Source organism: Anser cygnoides, chromosome 3, assembly GCF_040182565.1.
Source record: "Anser cygnoides isolate HZ-2024a breed goose chromosome 3, Taihu_goose_T2T_genome, whole genome shotgun sequence".
Lineage (NCBI taxonomy): Eukaryota > Metazoa > Chordata > Aves > Anseriformes > Anatidae > Anser > Anser cygnoides.
The window spans coordinates 78,434,222-78,459,776 of NC_089875.1; the positions used below are offsets into that span (position 1 = coordinate 78,434,222).

Below are 25,555 nucleotides of genomic sequence, written 5' to 3' on the forward strand. Positions count from 1 at the left end.
CCTCCACCATGTCTCTGCAAGGAGAAGTAAGGGAAATAGTCAGGGTACACAAATTTTTATTTCCTCACCCCTCACCTCACATTCCTACATATTAATAACCTCTCAAACCTAGACTCTCTCTAACAAGTCAAGAAGTGTGTCTCTGTCCCACAGTGAAGCCCAGAATTTGGAAACACCACTGTCTCCATCTTCTCTCATGCATCTTCCTTCTTCACGTCATAGCTCTTTATACAACTCCAGCATCTTAGCTATACCATCAGTAGCAGCAGATCACTGCACAGTGCTGTGGGACTGAACCTGAAATGCCTTTCAGAGGTACTTGGTCGGTCTGAGGACAACCAGTGGGTGCTTCTCACAGTTCCTGCTACCCAGAAGTTCTTGGTTTACTGCTCCCAGTACCCAGCCCCTGACAGGTCCAATGTAATGCCCAAACAAAGGACCCCTTGCATGCTGCTGGGGCAGAAAGGGACATTCATGGAGCATCTCTATCATGACAGAATAAAGACAGCATTCAGGTTCCTCTAGACAAACACATACAGGTATTATATATGTATTTGTATTTACATCTATGTACCTCTAGGCTCTTCTTTGCTTAACACAATACCAAAAAAAAACATATATATATCCATATGCATATATACATATACACATGAATTTCCTCAAAATACCCAGAACTTCATTTACTATGTTCTCAATGATTTGCTCATTGAATATGTAGAAAGTTCCTAGGTTTTCTTGAATGAAGCCGTTTCCTGATGATAGACGATGGTGCTGTGGGTTACCTTGCAGTGGTGTTTACCTGTGGCTCTGCAAACAGCCTCTCAGATCAGGTTCCTGAAGCTGAGGGAGATGTTTGAGGTGGTGGACGAAGATGGAGTGAGCAAGTTCACTACGAGGAGAACCCTTTGGATGTGCGGACAGCCAAGGCATGCTTACATTTTTGAACAAATAAGTTTTGTCAAACCATGCAAAAATAGTCTTCATGTGCTCACAGGTCTTTGACAACCATTAGCACCAAGCACAGTCTTCCCAGCAGGACAAACCAGGAATTACACCGCCTTGCCGAGGCTCTGTCATGTGGGTGCCCTTCTGCCACCACAACTGCTGATGGAAGCACGGAAGCTCTGACGACTTCTGTGGGCATGAGGACAATCCCTCTGCCGGGGGCTCATGGTGGCCTGGGGAGGCCATGGGGGTTCTCCCATGGTTTCCCATGGCTGCTGCCAGCTGCTGTCTGTTTATCCTGTGTCCAGGCATCCTTCCCCCTTGCACCACACTCATCCCTGACACTTGGGCTTGGGGGAGGAATGAGTACATACGCTCAGCTGCGTATGACAGTGTGGGCATACATGTGTATCGGGTGAGGAAGGAAATAACACCCAAAATACCGGATCTAGGTTCTGCCACGTTAGGGTTCCCATTAGGGGTGACTAGGTCAGCCTTCATTTTGCAGATTCAGAAAGCAGGTATAAGGCAAACAGGTTGGGGTGCAACATTAAATCTCAAGAGACTAAGAGGTCCATTTTACTCTGTCCACATTGCCACACAGGGCACCTGCCCCACCTGCCAGGCCCTGAGAGCACCCACAGCCCCCTTGTCCTTGTCCCTGTCAGCGGGTGAAAAGAAACAGAGTGTGAAAAGGAAGGGACAAAGGACGTGGGGCCTGATCCTTAAAATGAAGTTGCCCCAGAGCCTCTATCCAGATGAGGGTAACTCCGTCTCAGAGCAGGCCGAGCCCTGAGCCATGGGGACAGATGAGACTCGGGGACACACAGCTGAGGCGGGGACAGCAGCGGCTGAAGCAGCGGTGGCACTTTATTTATTTATTTATTTATTTATCACCCCCACGCAGCGGCTTCAGCGCTCCCCCAGCACCCGCCCCCCGTTCCCGGGCACCGTGCGGGGCGGGGGCAGCGCGCTGCCGGCCGAGGGGCGCCGCCGTGCTCGGGACCCGTCCCTCCGCTCCGCACCCGGAGCTCGGCGGGGGGCGGCCCGGCCCTGCCCGGCCCCGCTCGGCCCCGCCGGGCGGAACCTGCGAGCAGGGGAACGCTTCGCAGCGCCGCGTGTTGCCGCCCGGCGGCGGCGGCGGCGGCGGGCACGGGGCGGTGGCGGCGGCGGCCGCCTCCTTCCTGGGGCCGGCGGCGGTGGAGGCGGCGGGGCCGGGGCAGCGCGGGCCCGGGCGCCTCCCCACGGCTCCTCATGGCCGGCAACTTCTGGCAGAGCTCGCACTAGTGGGTGCCGCGGGTCGGGGGTGCCGCCTCCATTCATTGCCCGGACCGGGGCCGGGGGGGTGGCTTATGGGGCGTGTGGGGGCCCGGGGCATCCGTGGGGTGTGGTGTTTTTGTCCCTAGGGTGAGGTGTTTTTGTCCTGTGCGGTGTTTTTGTCGTTGTGGGCGCAGCCGGGGTTGGGCTGCGTCACCGTGTCTCGTAGCGAGCACCCTGAGGTTTAGTTGGGTGCCCAGGGGGCTGCTGGGGGGGGTGCTGCTAAGTATAGCCCCAGACCTTTGGGTAACCAACAGTTCTGCACAGTCAGCTTAATTTACTACAGGGAAAGGCTCATCTGCCCTTACTGGCCCCTGCCAGCGTGTTTTCAGGCATCTAACTCTGCAAATCCCAGTGAATGTTTGCTTGAGATGGTCCACGGCTTGCTTGAAGGCTGCTACCCCTTTAGTGCCGAGCCACAGTCAGTGCAGGAGAAGCTCGATGTAGTGTTCGTAAAGAGTTACTGAAAGTGTTTTCCCTCCTTGTAGTTTACAATGGATTTTGGATAAACAAGATCTGTTGAAGGAACGCCAAAAAGACTTGAAATTTCTGACCGAAGAAGAATATTGGAAGCTACAGATATTTTTTACTAATGGTAAAATTGTTTTTATTTTTATTTCTGCCGTGTGTTTATATGTTATCTGCCATGTCTAAATGCATTTTTTTCATTTAGAGGATGTCATTTTCTTTATTATTTTACATATACTTCCCCAGCACACTTTAACTAAGAGCCGGACTGTTGACAAAGCTGTTCAGTTAGTTGTACTAACTTAATTTTAAAAGAACTTGAAGACAAACTGGCTGCATATGTAATGTTTTAACCCATGGTAGAACAAATCATGGTACATTTTCTTATTTTGAAGAGGTTCTTACCAAAAACGTAGAAGAAAGAGAAGCAAGCAGAAACTGCTAAGCTAGCATATTAAAGGCTCAGCGACAAGCACTAATGCTCAAACTGTGCTCCTTGAGTTTTTGGTGGGTTCTGGGGTTGTGGTGAGTATTTTAGCTGATGTGTGCTGTCCTCTTAAACAGCACGGCCCGCAAGCTTGTTATCTGCGTTTAGTTATGTTCTTTGAAACTTGCACCACAGCCTGTGTCTTGCCTTGTGACCAGTTCCCAGCAGTGGGTGGCTCTCAGATTGCGCAATGTTGTCTACAGCCTGTTCTCCCAGAGAGCTGGGGCTTGTCTGTGAGGTTATCTAAGACTATCCTGCAAAGCATTTAAATGGATGGCTGCATTGGAGCATATCAGATTACACGGGCACTTAAACTCTTTCCTGTGCAATTGTTCAGTATTTAAAAAGAAAAGGTCTCCCTAAGAGAAGGATGTTGCAAAGTAGTAATTTGTTTGCAGGCAGCTATTTAAATATTTTACATAGCAGTCCTTTAAAGTAACGTTTATTTTTTCAGCTATCTGGTCAGACATGCTTGAGACAGAAAAGTTAAGTGACTTTGTCAAGGCCACTGCAAGATCTTTTGTCTGTATGGAATTGTAACTGTGAAAGATACTCATCGTAATGTCTCTCTTAGCTGTTTTAAATTGAGTATGCTGCAAATCTGATTGCTGTTGACATGCCTGTGTTACTGCTTATACAGGACCAGCAAGTCAAGCTAGCAATGATATATCTATTTGATAAGTTCCTGAAACTCCTTGAGGTTAAAACAAAGCATCATAGCTTCCTAATGCAAAAAGAAAAAGTAGGATGCTGATATTTCTAAAACTGTATTTCTGTGTAATTTTCACTAGTATTAATTACGAAACAGGCCTTTTTATGTTTCATTTTAGCATTTTTCTGGAGTAAACAAAGGTTTACAAAGTAGATAAGTTGGATTCAGTTTGTGGTTCTCAGGATCTTTTTCCTTGGCATTCCTTTCCCGTCCTGAAGGAAGAGTTCAAGACCTATGGTAGCTGGAGAATGGCTTTGCTGCTGTCTCCTCTGCACGTGTGTGAACACAGCAGACCCTGTAGGGGAGTGTGGTGCTGGACCAACACCTTTTCTGTGGCCATGAGAGGCACCTGCGTGGAGAAAACAGTCTGGAGCCGCTCGGTGTGGTCGGGAGCTCATACAGCGTTTGCTGTGTTGGAGCCCTCAATATGTGCTGTATCTCTTCACCTGCCTCTGAATCAGGGGCTCTGCTTTGGATATATAGAGCCTCTCCCATGTCCTACATTGTCTAGGTATGGCTGTGGGCCATGGCGTGACTTGTAGTGTTCAAGAATTCTGCCCCAGGTTGTTCTCCAAAGAAACTGGAAAGTTACCCGGAGAGAGGCAGTTTCTTGCTGCTTTCCCATTTGGAAATGATTGCTGTAGATTGGCAAGTGATTGTGCGGCCATTAAAACTGTAAAGAGGGAAAACTCTCATCTTCTAAAATAGTTCAGAAAAGAGAAATTAATGTTGACTTCTGTCTTTGGGTTACAGAGCTTTTAATCAAGTTTTTGGCTGAAAAGCATATTAATCGATTTCTCTTTTTGGTTTAGTGCAGAAGCTGTGAAGTTTGTGGCATAGGATACTCAAGACATTTGGATTTGGAACAACATTTTTTTACTTTAAAAAAAAAAAAAAACAAAAACAGCAACCTGAAACTAGTTATTTTGTAAACATAAGGGAATAAATAACCCAATAGCTTCTTTAAAAATATTTCAAAAATGAATTGCGAGTATTGGAATTTTTCCCAGCGTATAAAAGCTTCCATTTCATTAAGTCTCTCTAGGCTTTTGTCCATTTTTTTCCCTAAACCTCACTTGATTTTTCTCTGACAGCAGATGGCCTATCTGCTCCTGAAAATCCCATGGGAGCGAGAAACATATTTGGAAAACTCTGTTTCGCTTGATATTTGGATTTTTCTGATGCCCTAGTATTAGGACAGCTTTTTAGCCCCATCATCAAATCAAAGAGAAAAATTCTTTCAAACCCCCCAAGATACACTGATAGATATTTTAATGCTTGTGCAGACACTCTGTTCTGGACTTGACCTCTTTTCTGGCAGTGTTGCCTCTGAGTCCTACGGTTACTGGCAAGCTGGTCTCAATTTGGCATTCTTTATCTTTAGGAAAAGAGTGATATGACATAGAGAGGGACTTTACAAGGCTTTGAGTAATCATAGTGGGTGACAAATTAGTTACCTTTCTGTGTTTAAAAAAAACCCCAAACCCGATGTTGTCAGTGCTGGTCAGGATGATTTTCTCCTATGTTGATTTGTTTTCCAGCCAGCTTTGTGTTTGCATGTTTTAAAATTTTCATTAAAAGGGAGTGTAGTGTGTACCGTGGCTATTTCCAAGGAGGAAGGGATGGGAAAGAAGCTGGACCTTTAGAAATTCTTGTATGCTTAAGTGGAGGCTAAGTATTTAGCAATTACTGGTAATAGAGTTGTTTGCTTTTCCCATTGATGGTTGCTGCCTTGGTATTGCTATATATACGCTTAAGTGTATATATACGCTTCTATTTTTATATATATAAAAGTGTGTATATGCAAACATATATAAAAGTGTGCATATATATATGAAGTATGTATACTTATAGTTAGGTGTATATTAAATGATCATTTTGGACATTCCAGACGAGGGAGGAAAATAAGAAGAGGGAATCTTAACACAGCCAACCGAGCCTTGCTCAGAATAATGGCTGTGAAGAAGTATAGGGAAAATAACAAGTAACAACCTTATGTTTCGCTCTGTCATTCTCTATATCCAACCCCTGCTCTTAATCCCAGCTTGATGCATCTAATTTGCTTGGCACCTTTCCTTTGCCTGGGAGGCCAAACAAGAGCTACCTGCACAGATGACACCAGGGTTGTTTCTTGGCCAACTGGCAGAGGACCACTGTGATGGAGCAGCTGACTGCATCCTCAGGTCTCCCACCCCCTCTCCCTGGACTAAATATGTCGTTTCTTTAACACCTGCTGCCTCTGCCAAATTTAATGACCATGTTTGTGCTGGCAGCTTTAGTTGTTTGAAAAAACACATCCATTTTGCATGGCCCAGAAGAGCCATAGAGTTAGATTTCAAGCATTTGGGTTTCTTTTGCTATAAAATGGAATACCCAAACTTTACCCTTTGAGATTTGTGTTGTCATCTTCCTAAAGGTCATGCTCACTTTGTACGTGATGAAGTCAAGTAACCGTCCCCTCTTTTAAGGTGTCCGCAAGCCTCAAGATCCAGTAGTACTTCTTCACCTCCAGGTCTGTAGGTTTACAGCAATGTTTTCTCCTGGAGTGGTGTATCTGAACTGAAGGAGAAGGCTGTGCTGCTGCTCCTTAGAGTCCCCAGCACTAGTTGTGTTTTGAGATCCTTTGCTATTCGGTGTCAAATTGTTGTAAAAACTCAATTCAAGCTTCTGTTCATTTTATTTTATTTTTTTAAGTTATCCAGGCTTTAGGTGAACATCTTAAATTAAGACAACAAGTTATTGCCACTGCTACAGTCTACTTCAAGAGATTCTATGCCAGGTAGGACTGTTTATTATGATAGTACAAGAATAAAACATTTGTTAGGCACATTTTGGTAGCCCTTTAAAATTCTGTATTAAAAACAGTGCCACTGTTGTTTTCTGGATGGTGTAAAGCTTTTATGCTAATAAAAGTTAACTTAAGCTCTGCTTTTCAAAAGGAAGTGTGGTGCTCTTAATAGATTAATCGTTCTACGTGTGTGAAACAACATATTATAATTTTGTTATAACGTTTCAGATATTCCCTAAAAAGTATAGATCCAGTATTAATGGCTCCTACGTGTGTGTTTTTGGCATCCAAAGTAGAGGTATGAAGTATTACAATTTTTTAATGTAAAATTATGTGATGTATAAGAGTGAAAAAACATTTAGGACTTTTAAATTTTTTTTGTCATTCTTCATGCTGTGTGGGTTGAAACCTTTTTTTTTTTTTGTATGGATTTCTATAGCAGTTCAGGAACAGGAGACAGAAGGCCCCTTCAATCGTATTATTTAGTATTTGATCTTTCTCAATTTTGTCTGAATTACTAACACTGAAGGGCCTCTGAAGATTTGAAGGAGTATTTTAAATGTCTGCTTACGTATTTACACGGACTATATCTTAAATCATTCAGTTTTGCTTGAGTGTCTCCTTTCTGGTGTGTTTTTCCTTATTTATGTTTACTCAAACTTTAAAAAAGAATTAGATTTTTTTCCCTAATTGTCTTTTTAATTAAAAGCATGTTGTAGCTCATACGCTATCTTTGGGAAGGAACTGACTTGTTAGGATAGTGGTAAGAAGGCCTCGATCCTCCACCATTAGGAAGTCCACTTTAAAGGTGGCCAAAAGTTAGCATCAGCTAGACACTGTTCCTACTTTTCTGTAATGGAGGACATTTTTGGGGAGGTTGAGAAGTGTCTGCGTGGTAGGACAAAAAAAAAAGATCAAGCCTACAATATGTTAGCATTCGTGAATTTCATGGGGGGAACTCAAATACCTAGAAGTAGTCCTACTGAACTGATGTTCATATGTGATACTGCTGTCTATACAAATATTGTGATACCTTCCAGTGTTTGGAAGAGAGAAAGGAAAGGAGAAAGACAGAGAATATTGGAGAAAGTATTTTTTTTTATCAGCCTGTTAATTAAGCCTTTAAGAAAGTGCAGTGCAGACATAACATATATATAGAGATTTACCTTGTATTTTAGAACAAGTACTAGAAGATAAGCGTAGCCTTCCTTATGCTAAGGCTTCTGCAAATTTAAAGGGCAGCCATAGAGGTAATGATTCTGCTGTGCACATCTCTGAAAGAAAGTTTTAAATGGATTTTTTTTGGCTTGCTGAGACCCTCTGTGGAGAAGCTAAGGTTTCATGGAAACATAATAAAAAAAGGTAGAAAATGACAGGTTTATAAACATGATTTTCTCTTGAAGTGGGATGGGAAAAAAGGCACATGTTATTGAAGCTCCCTTGTCTATTTTATATGTAGGACGTTACCAAACTAATCTTCAGGTATTGTGGCTTAGTACCTTTTATAAATGTTTACTTTTCCTCATTCTTCATAACTCAAACAACAAAGTAATAAATGGAAAAAATCTCTTTAACTAAGATCATGTAATTTACTCTGTTAACCTTTAAAAAGAAAAAGAAAAAAGGGAAGAATGAGAAAGGGGTGGGGAAAAATGTAATACTGCACAAAGAAGGCCATTATTTTAATTTGATAACAATGTGAATAAGTGGTATTTCTGGTGGTTCACCTCACTTACCGTTCTTTTTCTTCAGGAGTTTGGTGTTGTTTCAAATACAAGGTTGATCTCTGCTGCTACTTCTGTATGTAAGTATTAGTGGTTTTCATTGTACTGTGTTTATTAAGTCATGGGTGGTTACATGTTGACTGCTAGGAGCCAATTAAAGCTATTTAGCATAAATAACTTCTGGTTTTAAATATGGAATCAGAAGGCTCCTTTATTAGTTTTGGTTGATTCTGGTTGGAGCTTGTGACAAGCATAAATAAAAACAAAATAATAAAATCTCCACCTGAGACCGTTAATAAGTAGTAAATTCGTTTCTGAACTGCTCAAAGATAGAATTGAAAACTTAGGTCTTTATTTGTCTGTTATAACGGGTATGTTTCCATGGAAATACCTGTTTGCAGAATTTTTACTAGGCTACACACCTTCTAACACTTTAAATGCTTTTTAACCATCATAAAATTAGTCTTTATACATGATACTTATTTCTAAATGTACATTTAAAAACCTAAATATTGTTCACAAAGTTAAAATGCAATAAAATCGTACTGTAGTTACTTAATTTTCTGTCTTTCCCACCTGCCTTATATTTCCCAGTTCCTGTAACTTGCATCTCATCCATCAAGTTCTTGAAGTGATGGCTTTCTTAACTAGATGCAATAATTTGACCCAGAAGGTCCAGCTACTCTCAGTAGGCTGTTTGTCACTATGCTCTTCAAAATGTAGGTCAGTGCTTTCAAAATCACTCTTAGCTGCTGAGGGGACAGGTGACTGGCTGCATCTGTAGCTTCCGCATGCATTAAGTGTATCAGTCCATGGGGCTGGCCGTATGACAATTCCACCACCAGGAACTGAAACACATCTTCAGTGCCAGCTTGACCAAGACCAGTACTGGATTTAGCAATGAAAGCGCTATTTTTACAGCGGAAGTGTCTCAAAGCACAAATCTGTGTGGCTTTTTCAGTACACGAATGCATTTTGGCAGTACAGATGCATTTTGGCAAATATGCAGCAGTTGATTTTGCTTTGACTTCTACTCTTGAGCCATGCTATTTCTGAAAATCCCAAGGCTTGGAATCCCACAGAAAATTACCCTCGTGGTTCTTCCTTCAGATGGAGAAAATCCCTGCGTGCCCCACTGAGCGATCTGCATTTCATGGAAGTGGGGACAAAAAACGATGGGCTTTTTCCTAGCATTTATGTGTCTTTTAGTCTACCTGGTCTCCCTATACCAGAGATGCTTTATCAGCACACATGCATTTTTTTTGGAGGCCTCAGTACAAAAGGAGAAAAAAGATGAGATGTGACAAGTAAAAGGAAAATAGCAGTACAAACTGACTAGCATAGTAGTGGTCGGTTTGCTTTTTGTTAGGTAGAAATGTTGGAATTGGTACCACAGGCTTCCTCTGTAAGGAAGATTCCTCAGATTGGTTTCTTGCAAACTCTTCAAAAACTTCTCTCTCCATTTCCACGGCTGACTAAAAGGACAATTCCATATGGTTGTCTCCAGCGTGTTTTGTGGAAACAAATGTTTTGTATCCATACTTTCCCCTCAGTTTGGTGTTTACTATGCATTTCTTTAGTTTGCGTGCTTCTCAAGAAGACTGTTTTATGCATTCTTCTCTGTCTTGAAATAATTAAAATTTCCAATCATCAGCCTAACCTTTCTGTCCTACAGCAAATATTTTAGCAAAGTCCACCACAGGTCTAAATGTTGAAATACTTTTTATCCAAGTGAATTGGATAACCTTTTTATCCAAGTGAGTTTTATATGGATTTTCCAGCAGTAGTATTAATTCATAATTGACTGTCTGCCATTAACATCCTGGAAGTGCATAGTACTGCAAATGTTTGATGTTACCTGTTTGTCTTTGGAGAACATGGACTTAAAATAGTTTTTACATGTTTCACTTGTAGAAATCTCAAATCCACATCTTCAAGTATATTTAAGTTTATTTTGCTCGGCAATCTAATTTCAGATCACTCTTTTGCTGCTTAACATAATTCTTAATGGTGCACTGAATACCTGTTCTCCTTGTAAAATGCACAAGGATAATTAAGTATCTATATCAGGAATCATCGTAAACTAGAAAACTGAGGATATATTTGAATGTTCTCTTGAAGACAAGATCGTCTTGAATTGTATCATGTGCCTAAGTAGATACTTCTAAGTGGGAAAACCAAAGTAGAGAAACACCCTTGAAAAATCTCATAATCCAGTCCCTCGGACATATATTTGCACTGTGGTGAATTGACTTCTTGCTTTTAATTTGAGCCTTGTTTTTGCATATCCAACATTTTTACAAGTATGTGCATACAGGATCTCTTGGCTGGGCTCCTTCCCACCCAGATTTCCCATCTTGCTTTCCTAAGTCTTCATTATATGGTTTAAAATCTTGCATGTTGAAGGATCAAGTCTATCTAAAAAATCCGTGAAAATTCCATTTGGGTTTAGTCTTGGAAGAGAGATTGGAGAGTGATCTCTAGATTGGAGTGACATCAGTAGGTAGGCAGCTACGTGAATGATACCTTGCAGGAAGTTAGGTACCCATACAGCTAGAGGCATTTAACCAGAAGATTTAATTGTGCCCAGAGCATTAGACAAGTGTCTGGCTGAGTACTTGGGGAAAAAAAGTGGGTTTGGGGTGTATTTCTCTTGCCCTTTCAGGATCTTAAATCTTATAATTTAACTTTTCTCTTTTAAAACCAAACATTTTCGTGCTGCAAGCAGTTTTGCTGCCAGTTGGATTCAAAGGGCGCTGTGTAGATTACTTATTTCTCATTCTACTAATTAGAAGTATTAATTGCATCACTTTTAACATAATGGTTTCTTTTTACTGTAGTGAAAACTAGGTTTTCGTATGCCTTTCCGAAGGAGTTTCCTTATAGGATGAACCATGTAAGTATGCTCTACAAACTAGAACTTAATCAAGAAAAATTAAAAGGCAAGTAATTGTTAGGAGGAAATGCTATCCTTTCAAATTCTAGGAAGGAAATATTTTCACGCTGATATGTCGGGTTGCTCATAATCTAACCAAAATTAATTATTAGAAAAGGTAATTTTGAAAGTACTAAGTCTTGTATAACCTCCTTTCCTTAAATTGGTGAAAGGAATGCTATAAAGAGAACTGAAATGACTGAGTGACTAAAATACCAATTTTTATGCAGTATGATAATAAAAGAGATTTAACTTTTTTTTAAATCATTTTGTTTACAAGTGCATTGCTCCAGGGAAGATAAATAGTCCATGCACCTGGGATGCTTCCAAGCTTGCACATTCTGTTAGCCTACAGAAAGCAGTTTTATTTCTGCCTGTAAAATGTAATGGCTTTTGAAAAAGTTTTTATTTATTATTTAAAATTTAAATTTACTAGTGGTTTTCAAGGCATTCTCAGTCTCAGTATTAAAGAATTCTGTAGACTTTCTTGAGACCAGTATTGCTTTATGCTGTAGTATTTTGAAAGTAAATGCATCTATTTATTCATGTTGACTATGACAAGTGCTACTTTTTTGTGATTTTGCTTTTCACCAAACTTAGAAAGCCAAATTATATATCAGAATACAAAATATTTGTAAAATAGCAGTGCAATTTTATCACAAGCACTTAAGATAAAGTCAAATGAAAATATATTTTGGAGTACTTTTCCTGTAGCATAGTTGAGTCTTTATCTTGATATAACTAATATATCACTGCCTCTATGGAAAAGGAGAGTTTTTCTTAAATTGCTACAATTGTACAGAATATTTCATATGAAATTAAATATGAAAGTACATGAAAAGGTGATTTGGCATGTTAGTGGCGTGCTGAAAAAGCTCTAATTCTAGGAAAGGATTTCTGTATTTCTTTTAAGTGCTTATAAACTGGGAACAACTTTCTGTTTGGTTCTTAAAACAGATCTCATCTGAGTACTGCCAGTAAAGCAGTCTTTGATAGTAATCTTGATCTAAATGGTTCAAATGCATTGCTATTATGACTGGGGTTCATTTATAATGGTGGTAAGGTAATGCCCGATAGTAGTTTGATTTTTGCTTGGTTTTGTAGTTTCCTATGAAATGCAGTCAGGAGTGTTGAAAATACAGGTGTTGAGAATTCCTGTGCATTCATGATGTTAAGCTGGATGCTATTAATTCATTCTGCCGTCTGAAACATGCTACTGTTTAATTGTGATTTTTACTTCCTTGCAGATACTAGAATGTGAATTCTATCTCTTAGAATTAATGGTAGGTGAGGTCTTCTGTTTTTACTGCCATCTCAGTTTACTCTTTACTTATTTAAAATGTTTTGAATTTTGTGCTATGGAATATGTATCGTGCTGTCATTTTTTCTTTTTTTCACACCAATTTTAGAATGATGTTCATGTAGATCTAACATGTACATTTTCAGCAGCATGCCATAATAACTGTGCTGTCATCTGGGCTGAGCGAGGACATTTTCAACAGTTTGCATTGAAGTTTGCATTGCTCAACAGAAATAATGCAGATTGTGGGAGCAGTGGGGACGGGGAGCGTGTGTCTCTGTGTCCTAGTGTCTGGAGCACTACTGGGAAGAGTAAACCCTAAGCACTTTTTTTCACCTCTTTTTTTTAAAAGAGAGGAAACGGTACATTACAAAATTCTAAAACAGAGAGTAGGATGTTGGTGTCCTTACTTGCTCAGATGAATGACCAGTCAAGAACATAGAGTTGTATTCCTGCTGTGTTGAATGTCTACTGATTTTATAATCCCTTTTTAGATATCCTGCTTAGATTTAGTTTTTGATACCCCTGGTATACATGGCACTAGCTCTTGTGTTTTATATATTGGAGTTTCACCACAAGTAACTGCATTTACAAAAAGTTACATTTTGGGAATTAACTTATTTTCCCAATATGCTATGCAATATATAGTATCTGTAATAACTGTCTCTCAGTGTCCAGCTTTTCCCTGTAATATCCATGCAGTTGACTTCTTTCAGTGAGTTATTCCTTGTTGTATACATCAACCTGGGCCTGGAAAAGAAGGATTTCAGGGCCCTGGTTTTTTTTTTTTTTCCTCTTTCCAAACCAGTGTCAATTATTTTGGCATGCTTTCTGTGTATGGTATTTAGTGACAGACTGTTTTCTGGCAGTGTTTTTTATTTCCAAGTGGGAATTACGGGTTTGTAAGCAAATGAGGTTTCACTGTGCTGCAGATGTGGCTTTCTGTGTCTCTTGGGGAAAAGACATTGACAGACTGGCAACCATGCTATATAACGGTATTCTAGAGAGAGCAGTGCCCTCATTATAGCAGGGTTAGGTGTCATAATGCTACTTCAAAAAATCAGTAATTGATTTGTGAATCAAATGTCTTTAATGTGAGCTGACAACATATTCTGCGTTGTAATCTTAGCTTTTATCCCGTTGATATTTTTCCTAGGACTGCTGTTTGATAGTGTATCATCCATATAGACCTTTGCTCCAGTATGTGCAAGATATGGGCCAAGAAGACATGCTGCTACCTCTTGCATGGTAATGCAGACAGTGATTAATAATAGTGCCTCCTTTCAGCAAGAAAGCAAGTGTTGAACAGTTATGCTTCAGAGGTGGTTAAGCAATAACAGGCTTAATATTACAAAGAGTACCCTAGTTAACCTATGCAGGTATATGTTACTGGATTAAATTATTGTCCTTGTTGTCTCTTAACTCTCTCTAATGGTTTTAAATTGAAATGGTCTAGTTTTTATTATTAGACTAGCTCTAATAGCACAGGTTTTTATGCTATTGAATGATGACTATGAGTAGACAACTTTTCTTTCTGTTAACGTCTGCTTTTGGTAGAAGTAGTAAGTTGTTTCTTAACTAGGTTAAGCAGAACTCCTTAAATACTTTGTTTCTCAAATACAGATAGTCGATAAAAAATATTGCCTTTATGTTTGTCTTAACTCGCTTATTTGTGAAATGGGGATAGTTATTTTATGGTATAGGTGAACACCCTCTGCAGAATGATATTTGTGATGCTATAACATAGTGCTTCCAAATAAACTTCTGCTGTGACTACAAGGAAAACAATTAAAGTCTTTATTAGATTTTTACAAGGGGAGAGATCTCAGCTGCTCTATTTTGCCCTGCAGACTTACTGTTCCTGCAGTTTGGGAAACTGACAAAACATTTTAAAAATGACAACAGTTTATGAGTCTCATAGTCTAAAGGTGAATTTTTGCTCTGTTTTGCACAGGAGGATAGTGAATGACACATATAGAACTGATCTTTGTCTGCTGTACCCTCCTTTCATGATAGCTCTAGGTAAGTAACACAAGCAATATCCCTGTCTTGTTTAAATGGATGCCTTCTGTACGCTGTCTCATAACAAGTGTTCCTTAGAATGCCCTCATAAGCTTCTCCAGTCTGTGTTTCATACAGTAGTGACAGCGTAGTCTTGCCATTTAGAAAGTCTTGAAGAAAAATTGGATAATTAATCCAGAGTTTTCTCTGTTGAAAACTGGATGAGGTTGTTTGCAGAGGAAATGAAGAACGCTGAACTCCATAGTATTTTGCCTGACATATGATGTTTCTAAATGTGTTGAGAGTGGATTTTTGTTCAATATCCATGTCACCTGATCTTTGCAGCTTGCCTACATGTGGCCTGTGTTGTCCAGCAGAAGGATGCTAGGCAATGGTTTGCTGAGCTATCCGTGGATATGGAAAAGGTATTCTTTTTACCTCCTGCCACCTGTTACGGACTGACCAGATATGTTCGCAGTGGTTATAAACCAGTCTTGCATGTGTGTGATACTGACTTGAACTTCATTCAGCGATCACGTTACGCACTGTTGAAATTAGGTAGGAGAGAAAAGAGGTTAGGTCATTCGGTTATCACCCTGCCCTGAAAGTCAAGACTGAAACGCTGCATAATGACAAAGTGCTGCTGGTGGTGCCATTTTTCAGACTGAAATATAAAACCAATATCCCATGCATTTTTTTTGCCAGAAAAAAAAAATCCTGGTTTTTATCATTCAACCTTGAATGATACTCTAATTTTAAAATTCTAATACAGGTAATTTTCCCATTCACCTTTCAGTATCTTGCCTACATGTTGTTCTTATTTGCTCCCTGTCAATATATGTATAAAACATTCTTGACACTTGCAGGATGACAAGGACTATGACTTTAGTCAATGTTAAACGAGGGCATGCCAAGATTATTCAAATGATTTTCCTACTATTGCAAATTTCATGTCAAATAATCCACTTCATAAATTTATCAGACTTTAAGGTGCAGTTGTTCTGATACCAATAATATTCTTCAACTTAACTAGTTCCTTTTGTCTTTGGTTGACTTCCTGAGTGCATTCATCCTTCTGTAACCTTTGTTTAGCTCAGGCAAGCAAGCTATACTTATACTCATTCCCCTTATCACACCGTGTCATTCTGCACATCTTTTTCAGTCTGAGTTTACCGTTTTTGAACCTGAGTGTCCAAAATGGAATAGAGTATTTCAGATAAGACTTACTATTGCCTTCTGTGCCCTCAGTTATTACACTTTATGCCACTGATGATATCCTGGAATTGTATTTGTATTCCAGAATGCGTCTTCAAATTTAAGCAGTGTGGATGCTATGCTGAATCAAGATCTCTGAATTACACTGTCATGCATGCAAAAGCAGAGTGATAATAGATTGGCAGCACAGGAGAAACTACCTATATTTGACAGATAAGGTTACCATAAGCTTGATATTAAACATGTTTGAATGTTTAAATGTCCCTGTTCTCATACCAATGATACCTTTTTTTTTTTTTTTAACATTAACACACCGGGGACCTCTTAGCTAACTGTAACTTTTGTTTCAAGGATAGATAGTGATCTAGCATTTAATCAAACTCCATGAATTAGGAAAAAGAAAGCCTACTTTATTAATTCAGTGAATGGTGAAACAAGTCATGAACCAAATATTGTCCACCTTTTGTGTAGAATATTGCATTAGAAATTTAGTAGGAAATTAATATAGCTGAGGTGCAGTAGATAGAAAGCTTCCACACTGGTAGAGAATATTTGTGTGTCTGGAAACAGAATATGAAAATTCAGTGATTCTTATTTTAAAGAATTTAGATACTTCTTGGCTCTATTTTTGGAAGTAAGGGACTTAGACTAGTGTTTGTTTTTTATTTATTTATTTATTATTTACACTGTGTCTCTGATGCATATTGAATGCTGATGGTCATTAGATACTTAATTGGTAATCTGTGCTTATCTAGCTGTAGTCGTGCTGCCAGGTGTCTGTATTTTCCCGGTGGCATGAAGTATAAGCTGTGGCAGTAGAAACAAATAAATAAAAAAAACTTTCAGCTCTTGGGACAGGAGAAGTGGTCAATACAGTGGGAGGGAGGGAGTGAAAGCATTGAGGCTTCCATTCACAATTAAACCAAAAACTATTTACAGAAATGGGTGATTACCAGACTGGGTTATACGTGAGATGGGCCTGTTTCTGATATGAAATTGCCGTTTCTTAATTTAAGTCTGGGGCATAGTTAATTAACTACACACTTAAACTGACTGTGATAAATACAACGTCGCTATTGTGTCTGACCTTAAAATCTATTTTCTTTCAAATCAGATTTTAGAAATAATCAGGGTTATTCTGAAACTGTATGAGCAGTGGAAGAACTTCGATGAGAGGAAAGAGATGGCTTCTATTCTTAGTAAAATGCCTAAACCAAAACCACCTCCAAACAGGTACTGTACTTCCATATACTGTACTTAATGTACCTTTCATACGGAAAAATCTGGACTACTGTCTTAAGCATGCCTAAATGTTTAATTTGAGGTATAGTGTATGCTTTTACAACACAGCCCTTTCTGTTATAAGTACACAGTCTGATTGTTCAAGAGCTAGTGAGAAGCAGAATGTTTGCTGTTTTATGGAAAGCGTTAATGTAATTGCAGTGTGATCAATACAGCTTAGCAAATGAAAGAAACACCATTGTGAGGCCCCGTGGAGGGGCCTGATTCTTTGGAACAGCGCCTGTTTGCTGTCAGAGTTAATTACTGTGATTAAATATTGCTATTAGGAATCTGCACGTGCAAATTCCTATGCATGAGCTTATGTAATACGAACTATGAAATGTTGATTTCAGAAGTAAATTCAGTGTATTTGAACAGTAATTTCAATATGTTCCGATGCAGCTATGTGCTGAAATTATTTATGCATGCTTAGAATAATCTTTGCATTTTTAGTGAGGCTGCACAGAATATCTTAATCTATTTGCATATATCTTTATATATTTTCCTTCAGAAGGCTTTTACTGCTTCCAGAATGCTGCTTTTTTTCATTTGAAAAAGGCAAAAATGCAGTATGATATTTCTTTTTTGAAGACTTTTTTCTTTTTTTCTTCCTAACAGTGAAGGAGAACAGGGTCCAAATGGTAGCCAGAACTCTAGTTACAGCCAATCTTAAGACATTCCAAAGAATTTCTTTATGGACCACTTTGACTCGAGACATCCTGGGATCTTTCCTGTGTTCATGAAATGGACGGAAGGTTTTAGTAACATCTTTGACAAAGAACTTGAAGAGTAAATAGCTTGTTTGTGTCAAGCATTTTGAAAGCTTTTTCTTTAAAACTGTATCATTTTCTCTGACGCTGGAGTAAACGTACTAAGATTTCTCAGTGTAAGGAATCAAATTTTAAACCAAGCTGCAAAAGATTAACACTATCCACTCAAATAGTTCATTACTGGTTTTGTTTGAGAAAATTGTAGCTTGCCTTTAAAGTGAACTTTTTCTAAAGAGGCAGTAACCTTGAAACCTAAGTGTAACTATATTAATGACCTGTGTTGTCTTCATTTTGTTGGTGACTGAAGGAAGATAGTGCACTGTATGTTAAACCTATCCATTACCTAGAGTTTTGTTGATTTTTTTTTTAATTTTTTTTAAATGAATCTGGATTCTGTAACCAGTGAAACAGCAGTCCTTCAGAAACAAAGCCTGGAAGAGTCTGCAGAGAATGTTGTTAGAATTCTAATGAAAACTGCAGAAAAGAAATTCAGTTCCTTTTTGGGGTTAGAAAAATGCTTGTTTTATTCAGTAGATATGTCTGGATGTTTTTGCCTTGAAGCCTAGTAGCCCAGCGTACCAGAAAAGTGCAATATGTATAGTGATTCTGCAGTTTTCTTAAACATTTCAAGTGTTAGGAATTAAAAAACAAAAACCACCAACATACTTTGATTATTTTTTTTGCAAGTAAACGTACTGTATAGTACAATTGGAGTATTTTACAAACAAATACAAATCTGGGTATGATTGCTATTTTTTATTGTGGATTTTTTTTTTGTACAAAAGATATACACTGTTAGTCTGCCTTCACTGTTAGTGTGAATTTACGTGGCTCATTATAGAGGTTATTTAAGAGGATCAAGCTTTTGGTGAACTTCATACTGGCTAATTTTAATTGTGATTTTTAGGAGCAACTCTTTAGAATAACTGAAATGGGATTCCTTGGTTAACTGTGTGCTGGAGAAAATGAGATTCTTTCAAACAGAAGGCCATATCCTGTGTTCCTTACTCAGGCAGATATCCCACTGAAGTCAGGAATTGGCCTACATCAAATGTAACAATTTTTAGGTAACTTTGTTTCTAAATAATTTCTGTACAACTTCGTTTTGAATGAGAATGCCGACTTGCCCAAGTATAAAAATTGAACAATAAAATAAAGTGAAGTACCATTGTCGTCCAGCTTCTCTTTCCCTGAAGCAACACGTTTCACTGGTTTAAAATATTGGGAGTTCCTGAAAACCCTTGCTCTGTGACGTGTCATGGTTCAAAAAACAGATCCCTTAAAACAAAACAAACAAAAAACAACATACAGATCCTGGTTTTGTAGATAATGTCCTTCTGTAATTGGCTGGTCATTCACAGATTTATAACTTAAGTGTATTTGTATGTTTACTGTGATGTTGAAGGAAATCTGTTAAAAGGTGATGCTAACGTGAACAAATTTAATTTCCCCCCATTTAGACATACCCGTCACACAGAAACGTGACTGGCTTAAATTTTTAAACCCAGTCAGTGACAGCTTCATAGGGTAACTAGATAAAGAACACACAAACTTCTCTAGGCAAAAAGCATCTATGCTTGGGCTTGAGTTTGTAAGACAGAACCACTCTTCAAAAGATCCAAATCTACCAACACACGCAAAGCCTGAAGGAACTATCAAGCACTCTCACTTTAAATGAGAATAACCTGGGCATGGTATTACTACCTGCTTATCCTGTTTTATCCTTTTCCTCAGATGTATGTTACTGGTTGCTGCAAAACAGAAAACAAAATGAGACGACATGGTGTGACCCAATATAACCATTGTTAATGTTTTGTTGACAGTGTACTTTCAGATGTTTCCAACAAACCCAGCTGTAGTAACAGAAAGAAGCGTTGGCCATCTATGACTGAATCACGATTAAGTGTAGTTGATTAGATCTCCCTGCTTTGTTCGTCTGTATGCTGAAGTTTGGTGGTGTGGTCAATACAGCTAGGCACGATTAATTACACATTTTGCTTAATGTTTTCAGTGTATCTCAAATTTTCCATACAACCTGACCTTAATGATTTAAATCAAAAGGCAGCATTAGCCCTGGTGAGGCCTGGCAAGACTCCGCCAACAGTGGGCTTCAGTTGCATCTTTGATTATGTGCCCACAGCACTGTGAAATTGATAGTCTAGGTCATGTTGAACAGGCAAAATTAAAAGATTGTAGGATTTGGCCAAAGCCAACAAATGTGGTGGCATCTGTTACTCCTCCCAATCCTATCTGAAAAAGATGTTTTAGAGTAAGATAGCAAGAATTGCAGGGTAATTGACTGCAACAAAGTAACACCCACGCATCCTGACATTTTAGTTTCATCTTACTTCCATTATTTATCAGTTAAACTAAACCAGTATTTTGGAAATAAGACTTAATTCTGGTTCTTTACATAAGCTTTTTTTTTTTTTTAATGGATTGGAAATAAGATATTGCAGAAAACCAATGATACTTTGAAGAAAAATGCATTACTCACTATTATGACAGCTTTGCTACTGGGTTTCTAATTATTAGAAAAGACGAGAAAACAACCCTCCCTGTAAGATAGTCAGGGCAGCACAGTTAATGATTGGCTGTACCATGTACAGGTGCTCTCTAGAAACAAGTTGCGTAATTTATTGGAAATCAAATTCTAACAACTAGTTACTTTCTCTTGCCTGTTACCTAAGCTTGGTGGGGTATATTTTTTTATGTCCCTTGCTGTCCATGCAGACTGCACTGTCAGAATAAAACAACTCTTAAGATAAATGAATGTTGCAATACAGATGAGAACAGAATCAGAAATGTTAATTCCTTTTTCAAGACATCCTGCCTAGTCCTGGATTTCTGTGCTAGGAGCTAAGTTTTCTAGAGGCCAGAGCAATTTAGCTTTGCCAGCTCTTTTGAACTGCTAACAGCGTTAAAAAAAATCCTTAGAATTATGACTATGCAAATTTATAGGTGTGGAGGGGGTGGGTTTGTTTTTTTTTCATGTTTAAGACATACAAATTAATGTACACAGAAGGAAGGGAGTTAAGTAACTTCCTTGGACACCTCAGGTGTTCCAGCCTAAGATGACTACATCTTCATAATAATAACTTCAAATATAGGCAAGTTCTCACTTGATGCTGAGCTACTAAGGGAACTGAGCAAGTTGACTGAATGCTACTGCATCTTGTGCACAGCAGCAGACCGGTGTATATAAATGGATATCCTTTTAAAATAGGAAATCACACATCTTGAACAGCAAGCATTCTAACAGCAGGGCAGTTTCTCTTTGTATTTTGTGACCGGTATTGGAGTTTTGGCCTTGCAATCACATAGTACAAACCTAAAACTTTGCTACTCTATTTATAGCCTTGATAACATCAAATATTTTAACATTATAAATATACATGAAGAGTAATAAATCTGTGCTTAGGACAGTTACCCCAATTCCATTAGAATAGTTAAACTACAGTTATTCTAAACAAACTGTCCAACACAGTTATTTGGAAAGGATAACTTTATGTGTACTATCATCATTAGTTTAAACAGTCATAAACCAGATCATACAAAATTCTTTTCACATACTCCTAGCATCATCATAGCACAAAATAAAAATCAAACAAATTTAATATCTGTTCATGTCATACTCCTTAAATATAATTTTAATCAAGCCATTATGTGCATTACTATTTAAAGGTAAATGCCCATTTACACAAGAAAACAGAAGAGGACTGTATTCTGAAAGTTGAATGGAGGTAGTTTAAATGCTAAAATCTACAAAGCATTCTGAAGGTAGGGCAGGGATGGAGGCAGTCATCTTCACTTTTTCTCTGGAAGTTCACGTTTTGCCCATTCCTCAAAGCCACCAGGATAGTGCTGAACTCTGAAAGTTTGCAGAAGATAGAATGTTACTGAAGACTCTTCCTCATAAAGGTATGTAAAAGGACAGGAAAAAGAAAAAATAGAGAAAAAAGCATACAGAAATTCTCTGAAATGAAATACACTAGTACACTGTGCAACCAGCCAGATGAGTACAAGGAACGTCAAACACTGTCTGCATCCAAGTAATGTATTCTGTAACCCGTTTCTTCCAAATGACACAATGCTGGAGATCAAATACCAAGCAAGTAGTAACAGCTAGAAACAGTTTGCTGCCTTTTTTTTTTCCAAGAAAAAAAAACGAAACACCTCAATGCAGTGGGAGATTTGCATGACATTATGCCCAATACTTCAGATGTTATGAAGGTCTTTAATTCCTTGCACACTTACATGTTACATAGGCCTGACATAAACCTGTGAAAAAACAGCCTTGAAAAAACAAAAACCCACCATATGAAAAACGGGTGATAAAGGATATTTTGCACATATTTAAAACAATGTATTTATAAAACAAGGGCATAGTCCCCTACTTTTGACTACAATCAGCAAGGATATTCCAATTCTTGATTTGCAATTTAGAAAAAACCTATTTTTCAAATTCTACCCATAGTCTTCAATTCAGCAAAGCACCTTCTGTCATGGGCATAACAATTCTACCAACCCAATGCTGCTCTTGCTTTCACGCTATCAATCTCGTTGTCTTTTTAGCTAGTCCCTTCATTATTTTATACCTGGCAAATAATGCACTGCTTTACTGAAAGCAAATGCATATTTTGTCTTTGGTGAACTCTACAGGTGAAACTGCAATTCTACACACAGTATAGTTTCATAAACTATTTAATATAATTTAAGATTCTACTTCTACAAAAATGAGCCTCTTCTACCTTTCCAATCATCATCCTGCACGTCAGAACTAGTGTTTATGAAGCTGTACAAGCAATATCTCGGCAAGGGAGACATAAGAGGTTGAAGAACCCTTCAGCATCAGCGTGGTCTTGCAGCATATGGCATCACCTGCAGCATATAAGCAGAGTTGCTGTGTGGTCGCTTTACAGGACATCTCACTTTCCCGTAACACCAGACTGCATCTTTCAAGGTTCAGTGGAGACATAAGGAGGTACTGTTTATAAGTTGTCTAACTCTAATATTAATCTCTTTGTTCATATTCCACATTAAAGTTTTTATCCATACCCGTAAGAAGCTCAAAGAGAGTTGTAGTTTACTTACTGGGGGAACTCGTATTGATTCCGCCCTTACACAAGGAAGCCATATGCTTACCTGCTGAAACCCAAGGACGTGGCAAAATTTAGTGCTTGTTTGCTTCTTGATCCTGCAAAGCAGGAGAAAACCACATGGTCTGACTTGGCAGGCATCTTTTGATTGTATTGCTCCCTAAAATCCGTTGGATTCATTTGCAGAGCTTCCACTAATTCGTTCACTGCGAAATAAAAAAAATAATAAATAAAGTCTCACATATTCTCTACCCACAAATAAGCTTACATTTTAAGGTTTCAAATTCCTCTGGGAAGAAAAAAAAAAAAAAGTTTAGTCTCCCAGGGTATTAGACACCGTTTAGCACAGCTTCTCCTTGCATGTCATCACCGCTTGTCCACAGACCGGGCCACCAACCGGACAAAAAGAGCAAACGCGTCTACAGAGCATCACGAACAGCTTACGCGGTATGTTGATGGAGGCCGGGATCTTCCCGTATCTGTCAACCTCCCACCTCTCCCGCACATCTATGTGGACGACGCTGGATTTTTTCAACTCTTTGAGCTCCTCGTAGGAAACGCCGCGCTCCCCCTGGGAGCAGAGGCTGCGGGAGGTGCCGCCGACCGCCCTGGGCTCTGCAAGAGAGGCGCAGCCCGTGAGCCCCGCGCTCCCTCCCTCTCCCAAGGCAGGCCACCGCCGGTAACAAAGCTCCCCCGGGATCCCCCCGGGGTCCCCCCGCCTCACCGGGCGCCGCCCGCCGCCCCCAGCGGCTGCCGCCGGCCGCCCGGAGGGCCCGCACCGCCCGGTGCCCCCACCAGCCGCCGGCCGCCATCCGCCCGCCCCCCGCACGCAAAATGGCGGCGGCCCCGCCCTGCCCCGCCTCGGGGCGCCCTGCCCAGGGGAACCGCGCCGTGCCCGGCCGAGCCCTGTCAGCACCGGCTGTGGGAGCTCGTCCCCAGCTCCAAGGGCTCCGTGTGGGATACGCCGCCCCGAAAAAAGGGCGTTTCGACGTGCTTTCAGCCTGTACGTACAGTGTGCTTGCTACGTACTGGTGATGCCAGTCTAAAAGCGACCATGCTGATCCTCTCCTGTCATAACTACATTTTGAGGACTCCGTCGTTGGATGTTCACTAATGAGAGTTTTCTTTCTCAAAAGGAGAACAAAAATATTTCTCCGTGCCGGAAAGTGTGACAAATCGAAGCTGGCACGTATAGCTGGTTCACTAGCTGCCCTTCTGCCAGCCTCTCCATATGGCCTCCACGACAGACATTTGCAAACTGTCTCTTTGAAGCAGTATATCTATATATGAGTCGAAGTTTTATGTGTTTTCCGTTTGTAACAAGATAGGGGTAGATAGAATACCCCCTCTTCTGAGTTATCTTTTACTACATATTTTACCTGTTGTAAAATAATGACCAAAGCTTCTCTCCATTTACAGCATGTGTTGCTGTGAGGAACTTAAACGTGAGCTGTGGTGTGTCACAATGCTTTTCACATGAAATGCATATTCATATAGGGTCCTATTTTTATAAATTAATTTATGGCTTTAATTTGACCCTGTTCACACACACATACACATAGAGAACACACTAGCTTGCTTGCAAAAATAGGAACAATTCACAGGGCATCTTTTGCAAGATTTGGTTAAGTCAGTAGGCAATGACTTAATGAACGGATAGAAGAGAGAATGATGAGCAGGAATATTCCAGTGAACAATCCTTGCTACAGTATCACATAAATCACTGTTGCTAATAACTCTTGCCCATCTTTTCTTCTGAAGCAGCACATTCTATTCTCCTCTCACCTATGGGGTATTGCCATTTAACCTCTTCTCAGCCTCTTCTCAGCAGCTTTCTTCATTTCACCTTTTGGGACTATCTCAATGTCTGTACAGACTCCCACACTCATACTTGGTGGCTTCATTTGCCAGCTGACTGTTTAGTCACATTTACCCTTGCATGTTCTGTATCATCATCTTCTCATATGACTTGAAGTCACCATTGATCAAAGGTAAGGTTCACAGACCTAGGCTTTCACCAAGTGTCACTTCCTTTCTGATTTTTCTATTACTATACTTTCTTCTGACTATCATCTATTTTTTTTTTCCAACCAAACTGTCAGCCTTCCCATACATTGGCAGTTCTCTTTCCCACAGCATCCTTCACCATGCTTTACATATCCCAGTTTTCCCAACATGTTGGAAGTCTGTGCATAAAGACTTCTGTCCTCACTCTGCACAGGATTCGATCCATTTCTTTGTGGAAACTTCCTCATCTTTTCCACCTCCTCTGCTTGCCTTCCCTCTCTGCCACTGTCCTGATATTCTTCTACCTGCTCCAGATATTCTCTTGCACTCAGTAAATATATTCCCCTTTACATCACACACTGTTGCTCTGTGTTCAGCTTCCCTTCCTTCTTTCTTTAACCTTTTAATTTTTTTATTGCTCTTGCAGTGCAAGAAGTCTTTAACCTGTCCCATGAAGACGAGGAAGAACCTCCTCGATCCAATTTGTTTCCCAGTTATTGCTCCAT

At 39.6% G+C, this 25,555-nt stretch overlaps 2 protein-coding genes across 6 annotated transcripts; one reads left to right on the forward strand and one right to left on the reverse strand.

Annotated features, from left to right (window-relative positions):
- The first annotated feature begins 2,073 nt into the window (after window positions 1-2,073).
- CCNC (cyclin C) lies at window positions 2,074-19,111 on the forward strand. 3 transcript variants are annotated; one of them, XM_048066652.2, is made up of 12 exons: window positions 2,074-2,231; window positions 2,751-2,857; window positions 6,624-6,708; window positions 6,946-7,015; window positions 8,470-8,521; window positions 11,282-11,337; window positions 12,624-12,659; window positions 13,833-13,924; window positions 14,631-14,698; window positions 15,023-15,102; window positions 17,007-17,125; window positions 17,792-19,111. In XM_048066652.2, exons 1-12 carry the CDS (start codon window positions 2,200-2,202, stop codon window positions 17,844-17,846), a joined length of 852 nt encoding a protein of 283 aa, XP_047922609.1. In that variant the 5' UTR covers window positions 2,074-2,199; the 3' UTR covers window positions 17,847-19,111. The 3 variants fall into 3 exon arrangements, with proteins under 3 accessions (XP_047922609.1, XP_013031137.1, XP_013031138.1); XM_013175683.3 differs by lacking the exon at window positions 2,074-2,231 and having other exon boundaries at window positions 6,632-6,708; XM_013175684.3 differs by lacking the exons at window positions 2,074-2,231; window positions 6,624-6,708.
- TSTD3 (thiosulfate sulfurtransferase like domain containing 3) lies at window positions 18,681-23,892 on the reverse strand. Of its 3 annotated transcripts, none has more exons than XR_010830443.1 (5): window positions 23,767-23,892; window positions 23,487-23,657; window positions 23,089-23,248; window positions 19,648-21,814; window positions 18,681-19,221 (listed from the first exon to the last, which is right to left on the reverse strand). XR_010830443.1 is itself a non-coding variant. In XM_066994493.1 (4 exons), exons 1-4 carry the CDS (start codon window positions 23,852-23,854, stop codon window positions 21,751-21,753), a joined length of 483 nt encoding a protein of 160 aa, XP_066850594.1. In that variant the 5' UTR covers window positions 23,855-23,892; the 3' UTR covers window positions 18,681-21,750. The 3 variants fall into 3 exon arrangements, 1 of the variants encoding a protein (XP_066850594.1); XR_010830444.1 differs by adding an exon at window positions 22,695-22,824 and having other exon boundaries at window positions 18,681-21,814; XM_066994493.1 differs by having other exon boundaries at window positions 18,681-21,814.
- Window positions 23,893-25,555: the final 1,663 nt, after the last annotated feature.

Bases quoted from the DNA above. Each gene is read 5' to 3' on its own strand.
- TSTD3 (XM_066994493.1), bottom strand. From the start codon at position 23,854: ATGGCGGCCGGCGGCTGGTGGGGGCACCGGGCGGTGCGGGCCCTCCGG. The intron at 23,658-23,766 runs GTGAGGCGGGGG...CCTCTCTTGCAG, and splicing joins GGGGCGGCGGGCGGCGCCCG to AGCCCAGGGCGGTCGGCGGC. The intron at 23,249-23,486 runs GTAAGCTGTTCG...TTTATTTCGCAG, and splicing joins GGCCTCCATCAACATACCGC to TGAACGAATTAGTGGAAGCT.
- CCNC (XM_048066652.2), top strand. From the start codon at position 2,200: ATGGCCGGCAACTTCTGGCAGAGCTCGCACTA. The intron at 11,338-12,623 runs GTAAGTATGCTC...ACTTCCTTGCAG, and splicing joins TTCCTTATAGGATGAACCAT to ATACTAGAATGTGAATTCTA. The intron at 12,660-13,832 runs GTAGGTGAGGTC...TATTTTTCCTAG, and splicing joins TCTATCTCTTAGAATTAATG to GACTGCTGTTTGATAGTGTA.